General features: G+C 46.4%; 1 protein-coding gene across 3 annotated transcripts in view; it reads left to right on the top strand.

Annotated features, from left to right (window-relative positions):
• Positions 1–18,296, top strand: part of HIVEP3 (HIVEP zinc finger 3) — a 69,325-nt gene extending 51,029 nt beyond the window's left edge. The window contains exons 4-7 of one of the 3 annotated variants that reach the window (XM_060258627.1): positions 8,124–8,222; positions 14,598–15,339; positions 15,430–15,664; positions 16,661–18,296. In XM_060258627.1, the coding sequence (XP_060114610.1) occupies positions 8,124–8,222; positions 14,598–15,339; positions 15,430–15,664; positions 16,661–17,527 (1,943 nt within the window). In that variant the 3' untranslated portion in view covers positions 17,528–18,296. Of the gene's footprint in view, positions 1–8,123; positions 8,223–14,597; positions 15,665–16,660 lie in introns of all 3 variants that reach the window. The other 2 variants (XM_060258626.1, XM_060258625.1) reach the window with 2 other exon arrangements.

Raw genomic sequence — 18,296 nt, 5'->3', positions numbered from 1 at the left:
TCTCATTCCATCGAAGCCCTGCCATCTGCTGCTGCAGGAAGCTCTTTTTCAGCCTCCCAGGGCCATGTTGCCATTCCTCCCTGATTCACGGCCAGGCTCTGTGAGGGACCCTGGAGGTGAGTGCTGACTGCAGCGAGGCTTCTTCCTCCACGCTCCAAATGGCTCTGGGCTTTGCTGGTTCCTGGCGGGCCTCTTGAATCTCAGGGTAAGTTGGGGAGCCCCAGGGTGGAAGCGGGGTGCTTGGCTCTTCTGCCAGGGCCCAGGGGTTGTGCTCGCCAGCTCCGGGAGAGGGTTAGGTCAGCTCCAGGCCAGGAGCAGCCGGGCCACCACATTCAGACAGTTTTACTGTGGCTTCACTTAATGTCTGAATTGAGCCAACATGCTAACACAAATCAAGACAGAGGATCTGTTTTCTTTCCTAACCTTAGCCTTGGCAAGGAAGTTCAGTGTTACATGTCATTGGGATGCAGAAGGTCCCTGGTTCGGATCTCCAGTTAAAGAACCTTAGGTGGTGAGAAGGCCCTTTTGGTGCCTTTGGACAAGCAAACAGCACCGGTGGCCTATATTCCCAAGATTTGGGAATGTGATTTTGGAGATTCACCAAGAATAGGAACAGCAGAAACCTTTCTCAGCGATCCCTTTCCCACATATCACACTAGTAATTTAGGCACAGAGTGGTCAGGGTCAGAATTGCAGCTGATTATATAAAAATAGAGGGAGGGTATATGGAAAGTGACAAAAGAACTGCTGGAAGGAACTCTGAGTTCAACTGGGCACCTCATCTATGTGATACATATGCCATGCATGATTGGAAACATCTGGGCACAGCCTGCGGCAGGGCACAGGGAGCAGTGCCCCCTATAGAATCTGTAGCAACCCCCCCACACCCCAGGGAAGATTGCGAGGGGTGTTGTAGATTTTATAGGGGGCACTGCCCCCTGTGTTCCCCTGCTGGCTATGGCTCTGCATCTGGGATATCCTCAGTGCCATGCTGAGTCCTAAGTTGCAGGTGGAAGATTCTGTCTGTCCTCAGCTCAGGAATGCAGGCAAACCTTCCTGGTCGGGCACTTCCTGGATTTAGTGGCGGGTCATCGTTTGTCCGATGCAAATGCCTGCCTAATGCTATCAGCTGTTCAAATGAGCTATTAAATAGAATATTTTCATAGACTTCATTTTCAGCTGCATTTCAAGGAACAAATGCCCTTAATGGAAAGAAATGCAATTCAGCCCTGGCCTCTAGATTTTGGTGCTACGTAAGACTCAGTTATCTGCAGTACCATGATCCTCTCCCCCCACATATCCCAGATTCCATTCTGGTTCAGTCTTGTTATAATACCTCTTCTATAGGAATCTCAGAGGAGCAGTAAATATTGTGTTTCGTCATTGGTGGGGAAACAGGGTGGGTTGGGTGCAGTGTAAATATCATGCAGTGTGGTGAGTTTGGTTTCTCGTTAATGGCAAATGAGCTGGGGAAAGCGGCCGATGACATGTGTTTTGGTTATATTTATGGAATCCCGGACTATTCCACTGGGCCTTGTAAACTCGGCAGCCACGATGCTGAGCAGACTCCCTTCTCCGAATGATTCAGCTTGAAGGGAAACAAGGCGGGGGCTTTGAGGTTTTGGCAATGCCAAAGAGTGTTAACTTTTCCCAAAGGCAAAATGAAAGGAGTCCGGCAGAAGCCAAATGAAGAGCTTAAGCAGATAAGAAAGCTCATTGGCTAGCAGGCAGTGGTTGATACAGATCTCTGTGTGTGCATGTTTTGTGTATCTCCCTTGTGCATGCAACTGCTTCCCCCACTTCCATTTGTCAGTCGATTTACAGTACCTTTTCAACAGAGCTTATACTGATGTCAGATCATTAAGGGGAACATCAGTAATCTAAATGGCTAGCAGCCTCTCTTACTTCTTGCTTTTTTTGCATAATCCATTGAGTTATTTTGAATTGTCTCTGGTACTAGTAGAAGAGTTAAATGGGTCCTTAACTCTCCCTTTGGGGGTTGATCATGTTGAAGGAGGACTGGATCATGCTCTTATTTTTTGCTTTGTTTTTCATTGTGTCCAGGAATTGGTAAGTAACTGTGGGTTCCTATAGGGCCCAAACAGATAGAATGGCAGGCATGTGAAAATCGAAGATTGCATGAGAGTTGCAGTCTGAAGACTTTGCACCCAAGACCCTGGTCGATGACTTTAGTAAAAAAAAATCAATCACACTCGCTTCATTAGATTGATATGCTTATTGGGGGGGATGCCTTTTCCTTCCTGCAAAAGAAAAAAGGAGGCAAAGTTCAGACATTATACCAAGCCATGATTTATTTAACTATGGCCGAGGGCAGACGCACATAAACTGACGAGATGGGCATGGATGAAAGCCACATGCTTGTCGGATTTTATGCAGTTGTCCAAACATCAGCATCTGGCAATGGTCTTTGGCTCATTCGTGTCCCGAACTGCCACAACTGAGACACAGACTTCTTTGATAGTACATTAAATCCGGAATAAGAATGCTTCCGACAACTCCCGCGCGTACTTTCTATGTTTGAACGCTCTATTGTAGCCGACTTGTCGCAAGCGCACATCCGCTTCCCTACGAGAGCCCACTCCAAATGATATCATTGCGCCAGCAATTGTTGACTCAGCCTTCCAACCTTCCGAGGTCGGTAAAATATGTACCCAGTTTGCTGGCGGGGGAAGTGTAATGACCGGGGAAGGCAATGGCAAACCACCCCGTAAAAGGTCTGCCGTGAAAACTTTGTGAAAGCAGCATCACTCCAGAGTCGAAAACGACTGGTGCTTGCACAAGGGACCTTTCCTAAATGGGGCGGGAGGCAGATCGCCCACCTTTGCTGTCTCCCTGCCAGGGGAGGAAGATGACTCACCTTTGCCGTCTCCCCGCCAGGCGGAGAGACAGCAAAGAGAGTTGCTGTGCTCCCCCCCCCCCATTTAAACACCACGTTGGGGTGTTTAAATGGGGGGGAGGAAGTTCACCCACCTTTGCTGTCTCCCCGCCAGACGGAGAGACAGCAAAGAGAACTCCTGGGCTTCCCCTTCCTTTCTAGGAGTTTAAATGGGGGGGGGGGGCAGATCGCCCACCTTTTCTGGCACGTGTGCCATGTGTTAATGTGTATTTGAAGAATCTAGATAATGCAACAGGATGGGAAAACTTGCCATCAAGGATATGCATATCAGTCAGTCCATGGACTTTAGAAGAGCTCTGATGGACCAGAGTTATCCAGCATGCTTGTCACGACTCAGGGTGCTGCCTGATGCTGCCATATCTCTGGACTTAAGGTTCCTTGAGAAGGCCCAGAGTACCCTCCCAAACCTTTCCAAACTTGCCTTGACCGAGAAGCGGGTGTGAGGAGGACCAGGCAGAGTAACAAGCAAAATAAAAGGTTTATTTAACAGGAGGTCAATCAGATGCAGGATAACAGATAAGGTGCATATAATAATACTGTAAAGTGCGTGAAGGAAAATAAACAAAATAGTCTAATGCGACTAGTCTCACAGTCCCTAGTCTATCAGTTCAACCAGGCTCTGGCCTGCTCACTCTTACCTCAGAGTGAGAGTCTTCTTCCCTGCAGTGGCCTTCCTGCAGGCTCAGCTTCCCAGGAAGAAAGAACAGTGTTTTTCCTCTCACAGAGTTTTTCCACAGCCTCGTTTTCTGTGATTGGCTAAAAATGGCGCCAAAACCTTTCAGGGCATTCTAGGGCTTGTAGGCTATGTGTCACTACTGCTACACAGGCCTCACAGGTTCTCTGGGCCCACTAGGCCTGTGTCACACAGCACAAATCATGACAATCCTGTTTCACACAGTGGCCAAGGAGTTACCTTGGAGGGCCATCAAACAGGGCATAGAGCCAAAGACCTTCCCCTGATGTTTCCTCCTAGAACCGGGTGTCACAAATTTACCGCCTCTGAATATAGATAGAGGTTCCCTTTACTCATCATGGCTAGTAGCCATTGATATCCCTATCAGAGAAAGGTGAAGGCATAAGGTAAGGAAGAGAACTGCTCTTCTTCAGTTCTTCTGCTTCTATTCCTCCTACATTCAGTCTACCCCTTTCAAATCCAGCCACACTCTTATTCATGACACTAGCTGTGTTTTCAAGGAATCAATGCAGCTGCGAATATATGTTATGTCCGCCAAGGCCATCACATCTCTTCCGAATAGAGTTGCTATGCAAAGAAATAGTGGTTTTTAGTTTCATTCAACCTTTACAGAACAGCTCTTTGTATACTCAAGAGCAGACACAAATTCAAGAGTTTTTTCCTCCCCTTTTGAAATATTCAAATATTCACAATCATTTTCAGACAGTTGAACTTCAGAGTGATGCCATAGTGATGGTTTCAGTTCCATCAAAAGAGAAGTGTAGCAGAAAGGGATGAACAAGATCCAGTTGAACAAGATCTGATTCTGGTGCAGTTGCATGTAACTGGACTCACAGTGGTTTGTTGGGTCAAGATGTCTCTGTATTAAACTGTTGCTTCCAGTGCGTCAGCCTATTTTTCCTACCCTGGGGCCCATTTCAAATATAATTTGCATCAGCATTGTTGCTTCCACAAGCTTTGTAGTAAACAATCTTCCACAAACCCAGGCCTCAGATTCAGTGGGAGCTCACAGGAGTGCAGCTCCTGAACCTTTCTGAGAGTTCTACCTCCTCCTTCCGAGAGTTCCACCTCCTTGTCCATTGAATAGTATGTGCAGCTGCGTAACAATCCTTGGATGAGCTCCACCACCTATTTTTCTACAAAATGACCCCTGCACAAACCTCTTGCCTACATGCCAGTGGCAAGGATTTTTTTTTTTTTTTAAATCCTGGTAAGCAAATTTCTCCAGGATAGTCCATCCTCTAAATTAATCCAGACTCCTGCTATTTATCTTTAAATTAAGTTTAACCAGTTTTCCTTTTATAAATACAGTCATTCAAAAGTCTGACTAGTCCAGATAGTATTGTTCAAGGTCATATTCTGTTGGATTCAGCTTCATATCTAGCTGATAGAAAAGAATGATTGGCTTCCAAGTCCACCCACAATTTGTGGACCCCTGGTAGTGTGGCCAGGAACAGCACTTGCATACACAGTTGGCTGGTCCCTCAGAGAAAGTGAAATCCAGATATTTCTGGAGCTTCATGAAGACAAGGCCAGACAGACAGGGTTTTCAGTGGCACCTTCCCATGCATTAAGGGATGGATTGGGCCAGATCTTTTTTTCTGTTAGGTCCCCTGTCCATAGTTTAGAGTGAGGACACTCTTGTCCCACCCTGGTCATTGGCATGAAGGCTTAGAGTGTCAAGTCGGCAGATTCAATAACAAGTCATTGTTGATACAAAGAAACTACTTTATTGATACTGATACTTGAGGCCTGAGCCAAGCATTGAAAAGACTAAAGAACATACTGTAGCTACATTGCATATAAGGGATACTTCAAAGGAATTCCTAAGGGGGGGATTATGCAGGGAACATTCACACATTGATGTTACCAATTCGTTCTCAGGCTTGTAGCGCCTTGATCGTAGTGGGCTCCTGACTCCCTTCCGTGAGCCAGGCCTGAGAAGGCACAGATAAGACTTTCACATATTTCTATTTCAAAGCAAAGCTACCCTCTACGGGAAAGGAGGGGGTAGGGAGAGTATGAGCTAGCAGCATTTGGTTATACTTTGGTTCTACCCAGAATGCTCTTTGACTGAGCCAGAGTTATAGACAGACTTGACATAGAGAGCAATCCTAAGAGCCAGTTTGGTGTAATAGTTAAGTGTGCAGATTCTTATCTGGGAGAACCACATTTGATTCCCCACTCCTCCACTTACAGCTGCTGGAATGGCCTTGGGTTAGCCATAGCTAGAGCAGGAGCTGTCCTTGAAAGGGCAGCTGCTGTGAGAGCCCTCTCAGCCCCACCCACTTCATGGGGTGTCTGTTGTGGGGCGGTGGAGATATAGGAGATTGTAAGCCACTCTGAGTCTCTGACTGATTCAGAGAGTAGGGCAGGGTATAAATCTTCAATCTTTTTCTTCTTAAGCAGAGGTGTACTCACAAAAGTGTTTTTGAGACTGTGCTTTTAAAGATGAAATTGGGCTGCATGCATAACAGGCGAAGGGGCCAATTTACCAGTGTGGAAAGTGCCATCAGGCTGCAGCCAAGTCATGGTGATCCTGTAGAATTTGCTAAGCAAGGAATGAATAGTGGTGGTTTGCCATTACCTGCCTCTGCGTAGCAACCCTGGTCTTCCTCGGTCGTCTCCCATCCAAATAGTAGCCAGGGCCAACCCTTCTTAACTTCTGAGATCTGACAAGATTAGTCCCTCCTGAGCCATCCAGTTCAGGGCTCTGGTTTGCTAAGTAACGAAAACATCAAGAATTGACTTTGAAAACTGTACACCATACATGGCTGTGGAGCTCTTAGATGGACGTTTGGAAGTAGGGCCAGGATACAGATAGGGAGGGAGACCAGGCTGTTCTCCCAGCCTAGTCCATGCAGAACAGCTTTGGGCTGAAACTGTTCTCCAGTCCAGCTCTTTGAGTAATTCATTTGAGAAGCTGGAGGCAGCCTTGTTGACTGGGCTTTCCCCTATACTCACTGTGAAGTCAAACCACTTCAGCAGTGGGACACCAAGCAATTATTTGTGAAGAGGAGGAGGAGGAGATTGTATACCCCACCCTTTACTCTGAATCTCAGAGTCTCAGAACAGTTTACAATCTCCTTTACCTTCCTCCCCAACAACAGACATCCTGTAAGGTAGGTGGGGCTGAGAGAGCTTTCAGAGAAGCTGCCCTTTCAAGGACAACTGCTGCGAGAGCTATGGCTGACCCAAGGCTATTCCAGCAGGTGCACATGGAGGAGTGGGGAATCAAACCTGGTTCTCCCAGATAAGAGTCTGTGCAGTTAACCACTACACCAAATTGCTCTCTTGGTGGTTCTTTGGCAGATTCAACACACAGGATTCTGCTAAGTTTAGTTGACCCACAGTCAGACCCCAATGTACCGTAGAGCTACCAGTAGGAGTTCCTTCATCTCTAGGAGCTGATATCTGATAGATGACACTGCATTAATTAGTTACCCCTCTTCTTCCCTTTCCACCCCATCTGTGGTCATGGATGTGGCAGCAAGTGCAGGATATACCATGTGTGTCCTTTCATGGTGCTGTGATGGCACTTAAGGTGCTGAGGTCAAATAAAATGCAAGCTGTCCAGTAGGAATGAGGGAGATGAATTATCGGTTCTCATTTCCAGATCCTGACATTAAAGTAATTCCTAGATAATTCACCTCCTCCGCTCTTTTTTTTAATCGCATAGGGGTTCAGCTTAGCCTAAGCTTGACAGAACCTGCAAGCTAAGCAGGGTCGACCACAGTTAATACTTGGACAGGAGCCCACGAGGGTCGACTACAAGTTAATACTTAGGCAGGAGCCTACCAAGGAAGACTGTGGTTACTACGTGGGTGGCAAGCAGTGGTAAGCCACCTCTGCTTGTCTCTTGCTTGGAATGCCCCACAGATTGGGGTCACCATGAATCTGTTGCAATTCGACATCACCTTCTTCTTTTCTATTGAGTCAGACTTTCCTTGGTGACAACTATCTTAAATTAGAACAGAGAATCTCATCTCTTCAGGAGTGACTTTTTGTTCTGTTCTTTATTGCATTTCTATTTCTTGTATCTTCTTTCCCCGTTTTCCCTAATAGCCAGAACTTCTTGCTTCCAGATTTTGCCTTGTGTTTGATACTGCCTGATGTGCTCTGACAAGTCGGGAGAGAAACGTGGGCCTTGCCTTCCTGATAAGTAGCCGTCTCCCACTTCCCTGGGTTTTTTTCTTCCTGCTTGTTCTGTGTGCGCTCCGGCAAAGAGCATTTCTGGATGGTGCCACCCCCCTTCCTGCAAAGCCTGTGCCTGGCTTGCTTTTCTGCTTTGCATGAGAGCGAGTTATTGTGAGAGGCTGCCCCCAGAAAAGCCAACAAGCTGGACCTGAGCTGGGGTGCATTAAGACAGGCTGCCTGGAAGAATGATAGAGAAAGTCTTCAAATGAAACCAGCTCAGGCTGTGACAGAGAATGTTGGCTTGCACAAAATGTTTTAACTGGTATACAGAAATCAAGGCTGTGATTGATGTGTGTGTGTTGTGTTTTCTTTCAGGGAATCTGACTAAACACATGAAGTCAAAAGCCCACAGCAAAAAATGTCAGGAAATGGGGGTGTTAGTGTCTTCACTGGTCGAGCTAGAAGCAGAAGAAGGTAAAGACTGCATGGCATGCTATACTATATACTGTAATACTGTACTATCTAGAGCAGAGCTGTCAAAATCCTTTGTTACAAGGGCCAGAATTGACATAAGTGCCACTTTGTCAGGCCCGGCCGTGTGTGCCAACTACAGTGTACTACACAACTCTTGGCACACTGGCTCTGATCTGACACTGACTTTGATCAATTCTGGACCATTTTGGTGAGGCATACAATAAGACACATGATGCAACGCATATGCGCTTGGCTAAGACAATAAGGCTGCATGATAAGAGGCCTCAATTACATTTTTAAACCTTGTCACTTTATTAAACCACTTTCTTTTTTGCCCAGCATTGGTTTATTGATTTATTGTATTGTGTATCATGAGCCTGTATGTGTATATACTTGTTTGACCTCTGAATAAGATTATTTTAGGTCAAAACACGTCAGGTCAAGTGGTTTCTCATTGTTATTTTATGATTTTGCAAAGGAAGGGGTTCTTGATTCCAGTTTTTGGGTTAAGTTTCTTTTCCCCCGCTCTGTTTTTCCTTTCCCATAAAATGTAATGCCAGATACTGGAGATATAAACTTTCTAAAAGACACAGGCAAACCTAATGATATTTTTTTTTACTCAAAATACAAACATGCATAAAGCATTAACAATTGTATAGTGTTTATTTTATTTAACTGTCTTTGATAACTGACACCACTTGCTCAGAACGATTGCATCAAAATACAAAGTGCACATATACTAATATAAACTCTCCAAGGAACTGGAACCACCACCCTCAATACTTGCTCAATCCACCATAAAAACCATGAGCCCTCTGCAGATTAACCAGCCACCTGTCAATGACCAGAGCTCCAAAATCAGCTCTTTTCACCCAGCCCCTCAGTGAGAGCCAGTTTGGTGTAGTGATTAAGTGCGTGGACCTGGGAAAACTGGGTTTGATTCCTCACTCCTCCATTTGCTGCTGCTGGAATGGCCTTGGGTCAGCCATAGCTCACACAGAGTTGTCCTTGAAAGGGCAACTTCTGAGAGAGCTCTCTCAGCCCCACCTCAGCTCACAGGATGTTTGTTGTTGGGAAGGAAGGTAAAGGAGATTGTGAGCCACTCTGAAATTCAGAGTGGAGGGCAGGATATAAATCCAGCATCTTCTTCTTCATGCACACCAGTCCACTCTTTTCCAAATCTCAAGTCTGCTTCCTCTGACCACTGCTTTCTTTGCACTTCAGTCATGCTTAGAGACCTAACCTTCAGCAAAGACAGACATACACCACATGGTGCTGCAGTTTGAGCCTGCGGACTAAAAACTGGGAGACCCAAGTTCATAAGCTACACTCTGATACAGAAGTTACTGTGTGACTCTGGGCCAGTCACTCTCTCAGGCTAACGGACCCTGCCCAGTTGTTGTGAGGACAAAAACATAGATGGGGAGAACGGCACTCATAAATTACTTTGGGTCTCCATTTGGGAAGAAAAAGCCAGGTACAGTTGCCTAGAAAATAAAAATGATGAAACGAAATCCATCATTGGAGAGCCAGTTTGGTGTAGTGGTTAAGTGTGCGGACTCTTATCTGGGAGAACCAGGTTTGATTCCCCACTCCTCCACTTACATCTGCTAGCATGGCCTTGGGTCAGCCATAGCTCTGGCAGAGGTTGTCCTTGAAAGGGCAGCTGCTGTGAGAGCCCTCTCCAGCCCCACCCACCTCACAGGGTGCCCGTTGTGGGGGAGGAAGGTAAAGGAGATTGTGAACTGCTCTGAGACTCTTTGGAGTGGAGGGCAGGATATAAATCCAATACCATCTTCTTCATTAAGCGTCCAAGACCCCTGTTTTGTCTTAGCCACCAGCGACACCCCTGTTCTTGCATATGCCATTCCCGCAAAAAACGCAAATGCTCAGACCCTTCCCTCCCCCCCGACAGCTATATTTCTCCTCCCTCCCATGACTTTCCAAGAATAGTTCCATTGCATCCACTTCAACTCTTCCGTTCCGTGCCCCTCCCTCCTGTCCCCTGCACTTGTTCCCCCAGATACACATTGGCAGTTCCATTCCTATGCTCTCCTAACATCCTTTGCCTTTGGCAGATCCCACCACCTTCACACACCCAATGACTTCCTCTCTCCCCCCAAAGGGCCGCTTCTCTGGCATTGTGTTGGAGAAAGAAAGAAAAAGGTAGGCAGAGATGAAAGTGGTGGCAATGGTCAGCTTGGAAAGTTTGGAGTCTATTGGTTTTATGAAGCTAGACATTGGTTGCTGCCTTGGTACCCAGGTGTGGGGCTGGCCCTGCCCCTTGGCAAACTAGGCAATTGCCTAGGGCAATTGGGGAGCTGAATCCCCCTTCTGGGGGAGCTGAATCAACCAATCAGTCTTTATTGTATTACAACAAAATGCCATAGCAACTAACAACTAGACTTAACAATTGGGTGCCCCCCACATGACTCGGTGATGTTATGAGTGCAGGGTGTGTGTGCCAGAAATTAGCCTTGCCTAGGGTGCCAGACAGCCTAGGACTGGCCCTGCCCAGGTGGTCTTGAGGGAGGAAGCATTGTGGCTTTTTTCCCTCTCTCTCCGTGGTGCCATTACAAGCTGCGTTGCCTAAAGGGCTCTCTGCCTTTCAAATCAGAAACCGCTGCAATCTTTTTTGGCTCCTATTTTCTCTCATGGAGAAAAATCCTTTCTTTGGAAGGGCTGGTGCACTGCCAGAGTGCATTGCCTGGGGAGGGGGAGATGTGCAAAAAAAAAAAAGGAATCTGGCATCACATCAGCCACAGGGGAGATGCGGTCACTTTAGGTGTCAGCCAGCGGACATCTGCTCCGGTGTCCGATTGCTGGAGGGGCTCAGGGAGTCTCTTTGACTGACTGGGAATAGCTGATTAGCCCCACTGAGCTCTCAAAACCTGGCCTCCTGCTCTTAAAAGGGGCTAAGTGGAGACATTTCCTTCTGGGAGCTCAGGAAGTTTGGGTGGCACAACTGTGCTACCAGCATGGTTTCATTGTAAGCTTCTTAATGAAAGGAAATTAGACCAAATTGGTTGTTATTCCCTGTGCGTCAAAAAAAAAAAGAAACCCTGAGAGCCACCGCTCCGGTCTGTGCTGTGGGTAACTGCAAGATGTCAAGACCACAGCCGGGAGGACTCTGTGCAGCCTGTCAAAGGAACCTGGTTGTTAATTGCATCAGGCTGTCAATCATGCCCCACTTCCCTGCTGAGTTTAACGATGACTCATTGTGAGAAGGGTAGCATCTTGGCTCCTTGGCAGAGTTTCAAAATTCAAAAGCTGACTGGGAGGGTTGGTCTAGTTAAAATTGGAGTGAGGGGGGAGAGAAGGAGTTCTATTCTACTGAATATCCTTTTTTATATTTGCCAGGAACTTGACACAATGGCCATTTTTGCATAGGGAAAGCCCAGACAGAAGTCTTCTCCACTCTTATTAAAGCATCTTCCCAGATATTTTTCTTTACACCTAAGGTGTTTTCAGGCTTGCAGCCAGAAAATTTTCAGGCGGAGGGCATTGGCAGAACTGGTGGGGTGTAATGTCACTTCTGATGTCACAAAAATTTTAAAAATACAATAAATACACTCCAGCAGAGAATGAACTCAAAGGGCTCTCTCACTCACTCCAGCAGACTCTAGGTGGTTCTCCAGCGACCCATTTCCTTTCCTCTTTTGAGGACTTCGGTGTCAATTTAGAATCAATTAATTAGGGATGCTAGCCTCCTCCAGCAACCCCATCTGGCCATGTCCCAGCTGCTGGGAGCTGTGCAGGCAGCAACTTGGAGGAGCAGCAGTAGCACTGAGACAGTTTCCAGGCAAGTGAAGGCTGTGCACTCTGCCCTGTGCACCTGTCGGTCTGGCCAGTGGAGTTCAGGCAGCAGGCAAGAGAAAAGAGTCAGTGACCTTGATAGATGGGCCTGTAGCTGGACAGCCACCCACCCGCCCCACAGACTGACTCAGCTGGGAGGTGGTGGCCTCACTGCGCCTGTGCCACCCCAGGTCACATGACACTTGGTCACATGACACCAGCAGCCCAGGTCACATGGCTGGGCTGGCACAGGTGCAGCCAATTTTTTTTAAAAAGAAGGCTGGGAATTCAGAGAACCTTCTAGGCATATTGTTACAATGCTCTTGTGATATATCGATATTTTAGTGCCATTTTTTTTAAAAAGAAAAGAAAACAAAACCACCTGTCATTACAGGGGCGGGGGGTGGGGAGGGAGATTTTTGCCCAGAACAGTCCAATAATTGAAACGTGGGCTGGAGGTAGGTGGGACAAAGAAAACTGATAGGAACATTACACATGAGGGGAAAAGTGACTCACAATCGACTTCCAAAAAATCATTGGGGTAAAAGTGGTCTCAGAATAACCAGAAACAAAGAGACACCCCCACCCCCCCAAAGACCAAAGTGAAAACTAAAGGAAATAATAAAATTTATGTGGAAATCAGTGGAAGCACTACAGGACCAGCACCTGTGGGGCAGGGGTGACCATGCGGAAAAGCTCCTACTCTCTTAAACTCTGGACACCCCACAGACTATCCTAGCAAGAGGTGATAGTCAGTTCTGAGCCAGGAGAAACTGGTATTCTGACTGGACTCTTTCCCTGTTTCTTGATAGCCACAAGGCACTCCACCAGAATTTGTTCAGCTGTCTGCCTGGGCTTCCTTATATCATGCAGACGTGATGCATAAGTTTAGATTTACAGCGTAGATATGTGATTATTTAGATATTTATATCCCACTTCTCTCCCTAATGGGGACCCAAAGTACATTGCAACATTGTTCTCCCCCTTCCATTTTATTCTTACAACCATCACTCTGCGAGGTATATTAGGCTAGGCGAGAATAACTAGCCCGAGCTCACCTGGTGAACTTCCAGGGCAGAATCAAATTCGAATCATAGTCTTACACTGCTACCATTATACCGTGTGGCTTATATGGCGTGCACACACACCTATGCCCCAAAGCACAAGTCCTTATTTTACTCTGTGCGATCTGCCTTAATTCTTGGTGAGAAAGGCAGGCTATAACTGAAGTCAAGAAAGAAAATTAAAGCATTCTATTGAGACCAACCAAAGCAACACAAAACAATGTGCAAACATTCAGGCTTTCTAGAAATCTTCATCATCCTTCTGGATGTCTAAAGAAAAGGCTAGAGAAGAACAAAAAGGATGTTTGAGATAATGATCTCCCTTCCCCCCTCCCCCCCTTTCCCCTTTTAAATTTTGACATTTAGAGTGGTGAGGAGTTCATGAGAACTTAGAAGCTTGCACACGATTTTGTGTCATTTTTGTTGAATACTCATTCTCTCAGATGCATTCCATTCCTTCATATCCTGTCATTTTTCCTTCCTTCCTTGCTTTCTTTCTACCTGTTCTTTGACCTATTCCTTCCTGCTGTACCTGTCTTTTCTCTCCCCCCACCCTTTCCTGTGGTTTTTCTTTCCTTCCTTGTGGTAGAACAATGTGGCAGGTTGTTTGGTTGAGCATTAAGGAGAAAAGATTGCACCTCAGATCCTGATGTCTACTGTAGAAAGTTAAATAAAGGTAAAGGTAGAGCCAGTGCGAGCACTAGAAGTTTCCGACTCTGGGGTGACGTCACATCACAACATTTTCACTGCAGATTTTTTATGGGGTGGTTTGCCACTGCCTTCCCCAGTCATCTACACTTTCCCTCCAGCAAGCTGGGTCCTCATTTTACCGACCTCGGAAGGATGGAAGGCTGAGTCAACCTTGAATCAGCTACTTGAACCCAGCTTCCGCCGGGATCGAACTCAGGTCGTGAGCAGAGCTTGGACTGCAGTACTGCAGCTTACCACTCTGCACCAAGGGGCTCATAGAAAGTTAAATACAGAAGCTTATTTATAATAATTGGTTAGCCCATGAAAACTATTTCACTTTCCCCAGTGTCCCTATGATATGATACCTTTGAATCTGAAACCATTTCTCACTCAACAATAATTCATATCCCCTACTCTTTGCTCACACTTATGAATAACTCTGTACTGGAAAATTATGCCTAGAATGACAAATTGAACATAGATCATGTATCTGTCATCCAGACAAATAAGCATTCATGCCAAATACTTTAACAATTGGTGAAAATGAGTCAATAACAACAGTAATATGGGAGCATAAATCATCAGGAAGTTCTCCTGCAAAAGTCTCCCAACAACAAATGGGACTTTGCTAAGAACGTTTAGCCATTGTGTGAGAGAGGATGCTGGACTAGGTGGACAAGACATAGTGGTCAAAGTACCTGGTAGCGTCACCTTGGCCACTAGTCCTGAATTAAACAGAGGTTGTCTTCTGGAGTATCGCAAGACAGATGAATGTTCTAATACTTGTGTAAGTGTCTTTATCCCTGATCATTTGTTTCCCTCTTAGGAACCAGTGAAGACGTCTTTCAAGATTCAGAAGGGCATGAGGGATCTGAGCCCCTTGAAGAGCACCAGTTTTCAGACTTGGAGGAGTCTGACGATGATGAGGAGGAGGAGGAAGAGGAGGAGGAAGAGGAGGAGGAGGAAAGCCAAGAGGAGCCATCTGAAAAGCTCTCAGAAAATAAGACTGCCTCCCTCTGCCCAGGACAGTCTCCTAGCAGTCCTTCTTCTACCCAAGAAAAAGGCACCAAGACAGCGTTGTCCGTATCAGAAGAGTTCTCGAGCAGCAAGCATGCTGATCAAAGACATCGGACCACCTCCTCAGGGTTAGAAATTAAATGGTTGGCAGACAGTAGCGAAGTTGCCGTCTGCCATAGCTACTTGAGATACCATCGACCTGTTCTGACCACCAGTGAGCACTTAGCTTCTGCTGAGAAGGAATTGGTCACGAGGTCACAGATGTTTTTAGCAATGGACTTGTCAATCTCCAAAGATGCCTCCCCTCGAAAGAAGTGGTCCCCAAGCAAGGACACGGGCAGTGCTGGCAGCAATCGATCCATGTTAGCGCGAAAGCATTTGTTAACCAAAAACGAAACTTCGCCTAAAAGGTTTTCGCCAACTGGAGAAATGGCTCTGCTGAGGAGCCTCTCACCAGGAGTAGGGATTTCCCCTTGTCACCGTATGTCCCCAAGGAGGGAGACGTTTCCTCTGAGGAGTTTGTCCCCAAGGCTTGAGCTGTCACCAAGCAGGTACCTTTCGCCAAGAAGAGAGCTATCGTCACAGACGTGCCCTCCACCAGAGAGAGGAATCTCTCCTGTGAGGCGGGTGTCTCCAAGTAGGGAAGGGTCTTCAGGCAGATTCTTATCCATGAAGAAGATGTTCCCCCACAGCTATTCGGAACCACCTTCACGCTACCCATCCCCAGGAAGAGAAGATTTGCCTTCTAGTAGTCACTCGGCACCAGATGAAAACATTCACAGTTTGGGTAAAAATCAGCCTGGGGTATCATCTTCAATGCCTCTACCTCACAAGTCGCTTGGCAAAAATACAGAGCTGTGCGAAGAACCTAAATGGGTAAGCTGTACTCCCTCTGTCCAAAATTTTCATTTTGGAGTTCCTCCTTCAAAAGTATTTTCTTTTAAATTAGGGAGTGTCACATTAAAAAAAAAAAAGCATAAACCCAGAGAATGGCCATATGTTTCACATGCAGAAGGTCCCAGGTTCAATCCCTGGCATCTCCAAGTAAACAACCTTAAATAGCAAGTGTTGGGGGGGGGATCTTCTGTGAGATCCTGGGGAGCTTCTGTCAATCAAAATAAATAGCACTGGGCAAGGTGGACCAATGATCTGATGCAATGTTAAAGTACCTTCTTATGTTTGTAAGTGATAAAAGCCAAGACCGGGTGGCAGATCTGATGGTTTGGATCAAGGGTGGCCAAACTTGTTTAATGTAAGAGCCACAAAGAATAAATGTCAGATGTTTGAGAGCTGCAAGACATGAATGCCAGATGTTTGAGAGCAGGAAGGAAGGAAGCAAAATGGATGGAGGAGGGAGGAAGAGGTAGAAAAACAGCAACTTGGCTTGAAGAAGTGATTTCAAGAGAGAAATGCCTTCTCCAAGCCAGCTAGTGGTGTGGTGGGGGCTTCAACAGCCACAGAATACGCGTGAAAGAGCCACATGTGGCTCTCGAGTCAGTTTGGCCACCCCCCGTTTGGATACAGAAGGTCCCAGATTCATTCTCTGGTATCTCTATTTAAAAGTATCTTGGATGAGAGTGTGGAATGGGTTTCTCTGCTTGAACTAGATAGACCATTTGCAACCTGCATAATTAAAATAAAGATGAAGGTGTTTTTTTTAATAACGGTTATTCTAATGCTTGTTTTATCAAATTGTTGTTATGCTGTTTCTACCCATCTCAGATCATAAGATGTCCAGGAGAAAGGTGGACGTATCAATATTTTGAATAAGTCCAGTCTTGGAAACCCATCGTTTGAGGCCACAAAGTATAATTTAAAAAAAACCAAAAAACAAAATATGCTGATGGGCACTTTTTATTTTTACACTTCCAGTCATTGCAGGGGACGGCATCAAGGAGCCCGACAGGTTCACCAGGCACCGCTCAGCATCTCTGCTTAAGACCTTGGCAATCCCCTCATGAAATCCACATCCGCCCTCCGAGCCGAGTGGAAGACTACGTCTTCAGCCATCTCCCATTGCATTCCCAGCAGCTCCCAAGGAGTCCATGTCCAATGATTCCAATAGGGGGCATCCAGATGGTCCAAACAAGGCCCAGCAGCCACCCGACTTTGGGCCGTGGTTCCGTAATGTCACTGCATGCCAGCCATTTTGCAGCTGGCGGCACCTTACCTGAATTTGGCCCAGCAAAAGAAAAGAGCCAAGAGGCCCAGGATCCACAAGAAATGGCGTCCTCATCAGCAACTCCACCGCTTCAAAGCAGCAGCTACTTGGAAGGGACGATAAGGACTAGTAAGTTTCAGAGGAAGGTAGCCGAGGAGGAATACAGGGTTAAATCGTGCTCTGAACCCCGCGGCAGAGAGCAGGAAGGCCGTTCAGCTCCCAGCGAGAGTTCTGGCCCAAAGGGTGAGCACTCTCCAGGATCTTTGACGAGTGGGGAAGAACCCTTGGTAAAGACAGGGGACGAAAGCCCAAGCTGCTCGAGCACTTCCTTGGAACCCACCCGCACTTTCATCTCAGACTTTCCAGCCCAGACGCTGGACAGAAGCAGCAGCACTGGCTGTTTGGTGGAGTCCCCATCTGGCCAGTCAGCCTCCAGCCAACTCTCTGTTAGGAGAAGGAACTTCTCAGGAGAGCCAGCCCCTCAAGTGGGGGCACATCGGAGGAATAGCCCACCCCTGGAACAAGCAGGCTTCGGCCTACTGCGGAGGGAAGTGGATGACAATACAGGAAGTACTTGAGCCCGCCTTCCATCTTTTGTCACTGGTTTCCCATGTAAATTGACACACCTTGGTCAACGCTTATTGGTAAAGGAAAGACTTTGAAGTGTGACCAAACTTGCAGACAAGTTGCTGGTTCTCTTTTGTTTCTGTCTGGTCTTATTTCCATATGTACCTGTGCCTTTTTCTATACCATTCTGTTGCTTGAAATATACAGATGCTGAGGGTATGATTTTTTTTTTAAAGAGAGTTTTGGAAAGAGGTTTATTAGAGTGCATCTCCTTCGCCATTTAAATATCTCTTTGTGAGTTTGCAAAACGAGAAAGGGGTCGAGAAGCATTTTGGAGAGATGCACTGAAAAAAAAAACATTTAGGGGAAAACCAAAACACCTCTTAAAATATACTGGTTCGAGTTATTAGGCAAAATGACCCTGTGGCCCTTGTACAGAGAGCAATGACCCCTATTTATTAGGTGTTTTATTTAATGTGCCCAAGTGCTTATATTATAATTATGATTTGCATTACTCTGGTTGCCTATAAATGTGCTTTAAGGACAGCTGTGATAGCTTTAATTTGGGGGTGGGGAAAGTGTTTACCCTTAAAGTTTAACTGAAACTAGCACTTATTTTGTAGGGGGAGGCCCCAAGGGCCGTGAATGGATATTCCCCTTCCCCCCCCCCCCCCCCCGAAAAAAGGATCAATGATGTGCCTGCTTTGCACACAATCCCCTCCAATGCACTTTTTAAAAGAAGGGACACATTAAAAAGGTGTCCCCCCCAAAAAAAGAAAA

The sequence above is a fragment of the Heteronotia binoei genome, chromosome 17 (assembly GCF_032191835.1).
Source record: "Heteronotia binoei isolate CCM8104 ecotype False Entrance Well chromosome 17, APGP_CSIRO_Hbin_v1, whole genome shotgun sequence".
NCBI lineage: Eukaryota > Metazoa > Chordata > Lepidosauria > Squamata > Gekkonidae > Heteronotia > Heteronotia binoei.
This window is presented reverse-complemented; position numbering and strand designations above follow the sequence as displayed.